Source organism: Lactuca virosa, chromosome 5, assembly GCF_052849685.1.
Source record: "Lactuca virosa cultivar CGN04683 chromosome 5, Lactuca_virosa_CGN04683_v6, whole genome shotgun sequence".
Classification (NCBI taxonomy): domain Eukaryota; kingdom Viridiplantae; phylum Streptophyta; class Magnoliopsida; order Asterales; family Asteraceae; genus Lactuca; species Lactuca virosa.
The window spans coordinates 453,269,118-453,280,625 of record NC_136430.1 but is presented as its reverse complement, the minus strand read 5'-3'; the positions used below and the strand labels follow the sequence as shown (position 1 = coordinate 453,280,625).

Here is an 11,508-nt window from a genome sequence, read left to right as displayed (position 1 = left end):
CATGTATTATTCATAATTAGGGTTAAGAGTGAGACAAAATGTAGCCACCACGTTGTGAGGTTTCTTGTAGAGTTAGATTCTTATTCTTAAAGTGTAATATGTTCCTCATAATTGAATAAATCGAGTGATCATTCGACATATCTTCATATTTGTGTTTGTTCTTATTTTCCGCATCTTGTTCATCAAATCTCAATTAGGGTTTTAATCCTAACAACAGTAATTGAATGGTTCCATCGATTTATTATTTCTTTCCGAAAGTCGACCTTAAAATTCCAATCTTCAACCGAAATAAAATATCAACACTATTGAACTTAAAGTATTAGATGGAAAGGTAAAAAATTTCAAATGATGGTTTGTGGTGGCGGTGACATATCAAGTTATCAACAATGAGCAACGAAAGATTCGATAATAACCACTACCTTTATTTCTTTCTGTTTTGTTCCAAGGATTGTATCTTTTAATAATAATAATAATAATAATAATAATAATAATAATAATAATAATAATAAATAAAAGTATAAAGTTCGGGCAAAATAGTAATTTGACAGAGAATTACTAGATTCCAAATAATGTTGTTAAAGGGAAGAGGGCAAATTTAGAACAAGCATGACAACAAAAACATTTTTAATGATTATATTTATTTGGAAATTTGTTTTGGATACAAAACTTTGTGATTAAAGTGTTTAACTATCAAATGAAAACTCTGAATTATAGAACTCATTTTTGAGTAGTCGATCTGCTGTAATTCATTAGTAGGCATATTGCTTGAATAATCCTTTAAATTCTCGTTCAAGGCCCACTAAATCGGTTCCGGTTCATTTAATCCGGTTCCGGATTTTTTACAAATCCGGTTCTAAAACCCGGAATACCCAAATCCATTGGACCCGGACCCGGAATACCCGGAACCCGGATAAGGCTGATTTTTAGACCCAATACCCGGACCGTTTAAGCATTTTGCGGTCATACCGGTTCCGATTCCGGTTCGGTTCCGGTTCCGGTCCGATTTTCCGGTTTTATAACTCATCCCTAGTTTCAGGTATCATCGATTTGGAAAAGAAGGGCTCGGATTGATCGCAATGCACACACCCATGTTTTCCGCATTGAATGATTTTGGGATGAACTCTGATAAATGTTTTAATTAACGATGTTTTGGATGTTTAGAACAAATGATATTTTATATTTTGACTATATTAAAATGAAATTTTTACCCTCGATTTTTAGGTCGTTACAAATACATCTGCCAACCTATTTGATGTTTCACCTTTATAATAACAATCAACATTGTTTTTAAAGAAACTTTAAAAATATAATTAACTTTAATTAATAATAATAATATGATAATTTTCCAGATATAAGTTAAAAAGAACATAATAGCTATTTTGAAAATTGCCTTAAATTTAACTTATTTTTTTTTAACCATTTATACATATAAAGTTTGGTGTGATATTATATTTTTGGGGTCCACATTAATAATAGCATAGTGGCAGGCACACCGCACACACGTACATTGGTACACGGTATCGGGCATCGAGTGGATTTGGGGCCCATCATTCCTTTATGCCTCATTTGGCCCAACTATTCCAGAAATGCATTTCAATTATGCGCCCTTCTCAATTTCCATTTATTCACATTCCGGTCCAAAAGTACATTTGTTGATGCATTGAGTACAAGCTTGTACAACTATGGATGCCTCGTGTCTATCCCCACCAAATGTTTATACAGTATACACCCAATTTGTCTACGGAATCTATCAATGCAAAAAGAAAAAACAGGACAATTAATGTTTCGTGTAATACGGAGTAAAATGCAACAAATATAGAAAACACCGACTTTATAAATCCAATTTTCAGAAATCGTTGTAAAAAATCATTAGATTAAACAAAAAGAATATATTTTAAATAGTATTGTGGTTTTAGTAACGATTTTTTATGGGAAGTGATCACATACGTAATAACTTTTTCCATGTATATAATAATTTATGTTTTGTAAAGATATAATAAGATATTTTATTGCATCAATTGTTGTGTATGAAAAAAAAATTACCGTGTACAAATTAATTTTATTTTTTATACTTAAATAATAAAATTAAAAATATAAACACATTAGTGTTTCACAATATGGTTTTAAAGCCTTTGAAGCTTTCGTATTATAATTGTATACTTACAGGTACATAATTGTCCGTATTCATAAATTATATTAAACGGACAAATGTTTTGACTATAAGTACAAAGCATTAATGTCAAATTAAAAGAAAAAAGAAAGAAATAAATGATAGCATAAACATATGTCACAACTATCCTAAATAGTGATGATGTTGAATCTCATCTCTTACAGAATATTTGTTGATTATATGACAAAATCCGAGGCATAAAATGCTTAATGGCTTGTTTATGAGGATTTATCCTTTTTTAATATATATTTTAAGAAACGTTATAAGATTTTATTATATAAATTAGATATTTATTTTGTTTTTCATAAGAAATGTAAACAAAATAAAATTGTATAGTTCTAGTTTTTCTTGTTAATTCCTAAATAGTGATGATGTCGAATCTCATCATTTTTCCTTCCGGACTTTCCTCTTCCTTGCTAAAGTTGAGATGGAGACATGGAGTTATGTGAACTCAACACCACTCCCCTAATGACATAAGTTTCATGTGCTTGTTACTTGGATTGAAATATTCACAACAACATTATACTTGATATCATTGTTTTCATCTTCTTATGATTCAAATGAATATGTTAATAGATTCATGTTTTACGTATTTTACTCCATTAAATATCAAATACCATATAAAAGGACATACATAAACTTGCGAACAAATATTTCTTTAGCTTTTGGATATCAAACAAATGTTTATTTCTTTTATATATAAACACACATATCCTCCATAATAAATTAATAATTAAAATAAGTAATAACATTTATGAACAAAAGTAATTAAATAAAGATCATCCAACAAACCAATTATGAGGAAAAGGTTTTCTTTATTTTCTTGTCTTTATTATTTTTGTTTATTTCAAACCAATGAATGACCTTGTCCCAATATAAATATTCGTTACTCTCTTTAAATGGTTAAATATTTTATATATTTGTATATTAAGTAATCAGTTGTAGCAACTAGCAACAACAGCTGCAAAAACTAATGTTTGGATATATTTCAGCTATCTAAAGTCATAATAACCATAAAATAATAAATAATAAATTATTTTCTAGTTATTTTTACAAAACTGGTGTCATTTCAGTTAGTCATTCATAAACACTGAATTATTTTGCAATAATCTAAAACACAACAATATCATTGATACATACATGATACATGCATGGAAAATGTGGATTTTGACCTTCAAAGAGCAACTGACTTGATTATCAAGTCAGCTTTTTTCTTGGATTTGAAAATAAGTTCTGCATTTGGCCTGTCATTGTACTCGATCTGCATGTAAATTTATTTTTTTTACCAGCCAAAAAATAATTAAATAATGGTCAAGCAAATAATAAAACAAAATAAGCATGTAAAAAATTTACCCTTTGTTTGGCGAATTCAGGGGTGTTGCCTAACAGAAAAATGGAAAACCAATTATTAATTAATAATTGTAAAATAATTTTCATGATCATGTGCATGTGCATGTGCATGTGCATGCATTTAATTACCAGTTGATATATGTCTCTTCAAAACACGTTCCATTGCTATGTCAATGTCAACATCTACAAACCTTCACCAAATTTCAAACCAGAATAATATTTTTATTTTATTAACACATTAATTTCTTCCTAAAATACATAAAAGTAGTATCTGAACCAAAAAACAATCTAAGAAGCTTAAATAATTTGATTATTATTAATGACTAAATTACAAACTCAGTCCCTCTGTTTTACTCAAAATCGCAAGTTCATCCCAAACTTTGAAGTTTGAAGCAGTCCTTAAGTTTGCATTTCGTTAAAATGATTTCAAAATTTGGACTACAATAGCGATTTTGAGTGAAGTATAGGGACCAAATTTGTAACTACAAAAACTAGAGGGGGTTCCATAGAACACACAGTAAAAAATAGCAGATTTACCATTTCTCGTCCAACATTGATGCAATTTCTTTCCAAGTACCATCTTCTAGAAGTAGATAATTGCCTTCCACTATCACAACTTTATGCCTGCAGATAGAATAGCGACTCAAATGATGATGTGGCACTATCACAAAAAAAAGGATGACATGGAATTTTCTGAAATATAATAATACATGAACACTTACTGAACATTTATGAAGATATCATCTTCAACTGGGTCTCCAACACCATGGTCAAAAGATGGAGCATAAACCGACCCCTGATTTGGAATTGCAATTAATCAATTAATCAAATGACAATTAAATTAAATAAATAAATAATAAACAGATACGTAATGATAAATATAACAAGGCACAATTACCTGCTCCCTCAGTGTCTTGAGGCATTTTAAGAATAAATCAGGATTAAACGTCCATGGAGCTGATATTTTGAAACATGAAAAATGCTTTTCTTTTAGTTATTTATCAAGTGATTGGAATATTTAGAAACAAACAACTGGTGTGACATAATTAAATAAATAAATAAATAGTAAATGAAGAAGCTCACCTCCCCTTCTTGCATGGGCTTCCTTTGGATCCTAAAAGTAAAAAAAAAAAACATTCAGAGTTTATCATTTTTTCTCTTATGAGTGTTTCCTTTTTACTTAATGCAGAAAGAATTGAAGGAGTTGATAGAAAAAGGACCTCCATTGAATCAAGTTGATGGCGATAAAGATGGAAGCCATCCATGGGAAGAACAACAGCAATTTGAGGAGGTTGAACCTGTGAATCAAATGCACATGATTTTTGAGGCCATAACTTGTTTACTCTCTTAGCCACCTCTGAAGCAATAGTGGTTTTTCCAGCCCCTGGAGGCCCAGCTAATCCCACAATATGACTGCATCCATAAACATCCCACATCAGATAAAAATCAACCACATTCATATTATATTTCAAATTTATTAAAAAAATGCCATTATAGTCATGCACCCAAAGAATAAAGATAGCTTAATATTTGAATACTATAACTTACATTGCACTGGTATTTGTTCCTGAAGCTGCAGTTGGGACCACACGTTCAGCTAAAGTATCATATATTTCATCCATGGTCCTGGAGAAAGGGAATGAAGACTCTCCTAAAACCAGACTTTCAAAAATACTAAAATGCATAACACCTGAAAACAATAACTACTTTTAAAGATGACACACCGAGCCTCTACTATAGGGATGTCTTTCTTCTGGCTGCTTAACACCTGAAAATAGATAATTAATCTATGAGATAAATAGCAAACAAATGCAATGGAAAAGGTAAGAAAAAATGATATTGGACCTGAACAGGGTACTTCTTATGCCTTGAGAGTAGACTTTGATTTAGTGAAGGCTGAGGTCTGCTTTTATTACCCAACATGGATACAGAGCCTTGATAGCATTGAGAGACACCATGTTTCTTGAGCACCACCATATCTACAGCTTTAGTTAGTATTACTCAAAGTTAGCTGTGTATATTATGTTGTATGTGTGTGCAAATTCAAACAGCTAGTTTTAGTGTTTTAAAGAACGGACTAGTTGTTGTAATGGTTGCAAGAGAACAGATGATAAACACACACAAATGACTTAATTTGATTTCGATCAACAAGGCACGAATTAATTTGATTTCGATCAACAAGGCACGAATTAATTTAAGACTAAAATAAGACTTTCTATATATACCTGTATCATCGAATTTGAACAATAACAACAATTAATCCTCATTTCAAATGAAATGTAGACTCATATATTCGAATGGAAGGAGTACAGTACATGAAAGTTTTGAATCATTTGCTTATATTTTAGAATAAAAGAGCAGAGCGAATCATCTAAAATAGCTCTCAAATCAAGGAAGTGAAACGAAAGCAACATCAATCAATTTTAAAATTAAATTTCGAGATTGCGTTATCAGCGAATTCATAGAGTAACAAGAACGCATCGTTCGGGTCGGCTACAAACGAAACAATTCATCAACAAATCTAGTATTTTGCCTAACACATCTATATTCAGATTGTGAAATTGACAAGTGATAGACCTGAGGAAGGAAGGCAGCATCGCCTTGGGCTCGTGGAGAAGGAAGAAACATCCATCGTCTGCAAACAGTCGAGAAACGAGAGAGTGGACTGGGAAGAAGGGTTCAAGACAGCAAGCAATTCATTTGACGGCTGAAGCGCCCCGTGGCTGGTCCTCGTGTTGTTTGTTACCACGTATTTAAGTAAAGAAAAATTAAATATCCTTTTTACTCATACTCAAATTTAGAGAAACATGTGAAATTTAATGAAATTTATATATTTTAATTTATTCGTTATATTCAAATTTAAGGAGACAGTAATATTTAATGAAATTAATAATATTTTAATTTATTTGTCATTATTTAATATAGGTAAAAAAATATAAGAAGATATTTAATTTCTCTTAAGGTAAACGGACATCTTAAATTGGATAAAAACTTTTTCCGTTCAAAATAACTTCATAAAAAACAAACCCTCATATTTCTTGTTAGACTAAAGGGTATACTCACCATTTTATCACTTATTTTTTTGTGTCACGTCAGTTTTTCACTCACCAAAAATCAGTAAATTGTCAAATTTCACTATATATATATATATATATATATATATATATATATATATATATATATTAAAAACTAAAAAAAATAAAGAAAATACATAAAATAAAGTTGGTCAATCGAAAGAAGAGAGAGACAAAAGGGTAGGAAGCTTTCACCCAAAAATCTTTCACCGTACCCCACACCCAGGTTGTGGTGTTACTGGGTGCGGTTCAGAAACCGCTCCTCCATCACTCACCCACACCGTTTGGTGTAAGGGTCGTTTATGATTTTAGCCGGTAAACAAGTTATCAGCCGGTCAAGGGTTACCTTGAAAATAGAATACATAAACTTTCCAAAAATATGTTTTTCAAAAAAAAATGTAATATACCATCTTTGAAAAACATAAAATAGCATCTTACTGTATTATTAATATACTATCTTTGAAAAATCATAGAACAAAATAATATCATTACTTTTTTTGGGTTGAAAACATAAAATAACACCAACTAGCCTGGAAAGTTATTAAGGTGATTTAATCTAATGAGCAAAAAAAAAAAAAAAAAAACAAAACAAACCAAGTCAAATGTGTGTTTGAAAATTGAAACAGTCAACTCACATTCTACTTGTGATGGACCAAAAGTCAAATGAAATCCCACAACCAGTTGCTGCAAATGACAGTCCAACTCCAATAAGCCTAAATGGATTAATGGTGCAATATACAAACATTCAAGATTATTAGAATATGAATATTAGTAACTTAATGTTTGATTAACTATAATTTAGAATCCATAATTACACATATTTTTAAAATGTTACCATCCTAGCCAAAGACGCAAATATTGGAGATGCTACAAGAAGTTCAAATTACAAATATTTTTAAGGATTTAGGGTTTAGTAGTTACGCTCCTTCAACATACATGACAATAGTTTTGAAGGAATTTTGTTGAGATTTCATCACCCCATGAAAATGGAAATATTTAACATCTAGGTCATTAGAGTTGACGACCACACAGGTAGTAAAAAGCATTATTATGAAACCATGAAAACAAGGACCAAAATTTTAAAAAAATTCCCTTTTGGACCTGGGCCACCAACCTGACAATAAAGACATGTTTAACTGTAGCAAGAAACTCACTGTCTCCACGAGGAGGGAATGCTACACCTGAAATTAAGCAGATCACATTACAAAAATCATAAATATATTTTGACTTATATGGCCTACACAGATAGATGCACATGGAAACTTGAGACATGTCAAGCACAAACAAAATAGATCAAATTTCAGCACAAAAGATTGTAACATACATACTGCCACTGAAAAAAAATCAGAAAATGGTACTGCTCTTATGTTATACGAATTTTTGTCTGCAAAAATCAAACAACAAAAAAGGTCCAAAAAGAAGTATATCTTACTACTACAATCTAATAATTACAAAAACACTAGTGATAACTATATTATATACCATCAGTCTAGCAAAGATATATGCTCTACAAAACCCAAACACAAGAAATCATCACTTATTTATGAATTTCACATCAATAAATTTTAAATTAAGTGAACTTTTTAACATAAAAAAAATCGCTAATGAAAGCATTTTCTATCAAGTCAAACACAAATATAAACACAAATCCAGAAAATTGAAGACGTCATTATCCAGGTAGCACTTTATCAGTGAAGCACTTATTGAAAATGAAAAAAAGAAAAAAAAAAAAAAAAAATAAAGAGAGAGAGAGGGAGAGAGAGAGAGAGGTTATGTGGCCATCCATTCCATATACTTGTTTTACATGCCAATCCAAGTCCAAGAAAAAGCCAGTAGCAAGTTAACTCAAGTGTCACATTTTGCTTGGTTAAACGAAGTATTCTTAATTTATTATGGATGTACAAACAACAATCATGTTAAAAAGGTAGATAGATGCATAACCATTAACAAGGTAGAAACATGTGCAGCATAACCACAGACACCATTATGATACATGCACATAACCATTAAAAAAGGTAGATAGATGCATATAATTAGAAAGAGAATGACTAATGAAACGGGAAAGGGTCAAGGGAGGCAAAAAATATGAAAATTATTTAGAGAAATTTCAAAAACTCACATCTAGTGAACAACTAAAATCAAGTAATATACTGGTCGTCAACTTGACAAAAGGAGATATATAATGGCATGCTTAAGGATCTATAATTAAACCCTCGGAAACAAAAATTGTGAAAAGAATAATAATATCACATCAATTCAAAAGCGGACACGTGAATGACATCAAGAATTTGCATCCAACACAGTGTAACGCTTGTAGCATAAGAAAAACACAGGTCAGGATTGCTACAATACAAAAGGAATTAGCTGGAAACACAGTAACAAGACAACAAAGAGAATTTGAAGTTAATTACCTTTCAGTGTCCTCGTATTTGACATGAAAATGAATCCATATTGTTACGAATCACATGTTTTATCTAATACAAAAAAGCACAACTTGTCAGAAGCATACAAACTTAGAAAGAAGAGTAAAATTAAAGTAAGCCACCAGAAAGAATAAGATGAAATACATACTTTCTTAACATATGAAATAGAACAAGTATGCTGCTGCTATTTCCTTCAAGAAATAGGAAGTAACTGTTGTGACTGTTTGACTTTTGTGTTTGTTTGAGTCAAGGGCATTATAGTCCTTTTAGCTAAGTCGGTGGTGAATACAAGTACAAATAAGGACTGTTAAGAAGTGGTTAGGTATTCTGTTTCTGGAGTGAGTTTACTCTAAATTAGGGGGGGAGAGACTGTCCTCTCGAATCACAGCTAAAGATTGCAACAGTGATTTTACTCTAATCATTCAATCAGATTTCTAATTCATCTCTATCAGGTCTAGACTATAACAATATTCATCTCTATCATCTTTTTACAACATTTTACTTTCAAGTTTCAAAAATCTACTCAGTTTCAACAATGCCATACAAATACAAAGCAATTTGTTACTGCAAAACTTGCATTTTAAAAAAAAAAGCATTAATTCACCATCAAAACTTCAAAACTTGCATTTTTATAGACATGGAATAGGTTTATTGTAACTTAAAGGTTATAACTACCTCTAATGGGAAAAGCCTTCTTTCCTTGACATTTTGCATTAAGTAAAAAAGAAACGACCTTACTGAATTAAGTCTTACACAATTGTTCTGATTAAGCTCATTCAGTCAAAAAAAGAAATCGAAAGAGTCAATGCTGCTGCCAAGTTTCGAACTCATTCAGTCAAAACTGATAAAGTGAAAAATTAATCTATGAGTCCAATGCAAGTTTCTTATCTATCCTATATGAGATAACATGAAACATTTATCAGTAACAAATACATACAGTCATGAATTAGCAAAACATAAGCAAATCGGAGTGGGTTTTACTAGAAAGTAGAAACCCCAACGAGCAGAGAGAAAATAAAATAAGATAAAAAAATAGCAATTAACCTTTGATTCTTTCTTATTCAAACAACAATTTTATATTTAAAAGGAAATTACAATATCTTAATCACAAAAAACCCTAGAAAAACTTACAACGATCTTGATAATTTCTTGGACTAGAGAGATGAATGAGAGTCTCATTTGAAAGTTGTGGGTGTTTACGTCTCCGGAAGTGTAGTTACATAGATCGCTATGGGTCTGGGTGTGTTTGGGTTTGTTGAGAGCGGAATGACTGAATAACGTATATATAACGGTCGACTACAAACCAGTCCTTTCGAATTCCAAAGGTTTCTTAGATCTCCGGCGAAGGAAGGTGATGCTTTGGTCTCCGGGGAGCGGAGGAGTTACAGATGTCGCCATCGGTCACCATAGTCTGAGAGCGGGATATCTGAAGAACGTATATATTGCCGGAATACGAAGCCAACCCTTTCGACTTCTAACGGTCAAAAAGCTTCCAAAATTAACATTTTCTTAATTACTCCCTCCTTATCAATATTATTGTCTACATACAAAAAAAACACACATATTAAAAAAATCATTAATTACCACTATCTTTACTTAATTAAATGACAGTTTTGTCCTTACTTTGCATTTAATGTTCCATTAAATGCTTAGTTGGTTAAGTAATAATGAGGGGGTATTTTGGTAAAAATATTATTTATTTTTAGAAGTTGACTATTATTTTGGGACAAACCAAAAATGAAAGATGGACTATAATTTTGGGACGGAGGGAGTACAACTTATACGAAGCCCGGTAATAAGTTATCACCAGGTCAAGGTTTACTTTGAAAATAGAATACAATAACTTTCCCAAAATATAATAAAGACAAAAATACAAAAATAGTCCCTGTGGTATGCATTTTTTGGGGGTTTTAGTCCAAACCTCGACTTTTTTGGTTTCATGGTCCTTTTGAGCTAGTTTCGTTGCGTTTTTAGTCCCTCTGGATAGTGAAATGACTGTAATACCCTTGGGGTGTTTATTTTTCATTTTTCTTTCAATTTTTTAAATCTAATAGTTATTTTAATAATTAAAAAAGAGGGGCCCACCTCTCTCTCTCTCTCCCTCTCTCTCCCCCTCTCTCTCTGTCTCTCTGTCTCTCTGTCTCTCTCTGAAGTATCTTCTTCAATCTTTGAATGCTACAATCTTTAAATGCTTCATCTCAAGATAAAAACATCTAAACTAATTATAGAAAAACAAATCGTTGATTAGATTCAAGAACAACACACATACATACATAAAATCCAGATTTCTTGTTGAGATAGTTGATATCTTATTCTTCAACCTTATAATTCATTCTCGTATCCTTTTGTGTCCTTAAATTGTATTTATTATTTATTTAGGGTAGATTATGTTTCTTTGTATTGTTAGATATTTGCAGGAAGGGTTATTTGTGCATAGTTGGAGAAAGATATGGACTAAGGAGCAAAGCTGGAACATATCAAGAGAACACGC

At 31.3% G+C, this 11,508-nt stretch overlaps 1 protein-coding gene across 3 annotated transcripts; it reads right to left on the bottom strand.

Moving 5' to 3' along the window:
* Positions 1-3,178: 3,178 nt before the first annotated feature.
* Positions 3,179-10,478, bottom strand: LOC145114460 (P-loop containing nucleoside triphosphate hydrolases superfamily protein). 3 transcript variants are annotated; one of them, XM_079050474.1, is made up of 14 exons: positions 10,149-10,478; positions 9,006-9,068; positions 7,709-7,775; positions 5,366-5,505; positions 5,245-5,288; positions 5,069-5,146; positions 4,741-4,933; positions 4,604-4,634; positions 4,419-4,477; positions 4,243-4,316; positions 4,058-4,144; positions 3,650-3,711; positions 3,524-3,552; positions 3,179-3,431 (listed from the first exon to the last, which is right to left on the bottom strand). In XM_079050474.1, exons 3-14 carry the CDS (start codon positions 7,722-7,724, stop codon positions 3,345-3,347), a joined length of 900 nt encoding a protein of 299 aa, XP_078906600.1. In that variant the 5' UTR covers positions 7,725-7,775; positions 9,006-9,068; positions 10,149-10,478; the 3' UTR covers positions 3,179-3,344. The 3 variants fall into 3 exon arrangements, with proteins under 3 accessions (XP_078906600.1, XP_078906598.1, XP_078906599.1); XM_079050472.1 differs by lacking the exons at positions 7,709-7,775; positions 9,006-9,068; positions 10,149-10,478 and adding an exon at positions 6,098-6,615; XM_079050473.1 differs by lacking the exons at positions 7,709-7,775; positions 9,006-9,068; positions 10,149-10,478 and adding an exon at positions 6,098-6,613 and having other exon boundaries at positions 5,366-5,499.
* Positions 10,479-11,508: the final 1,030 nt, after the last annotated feature.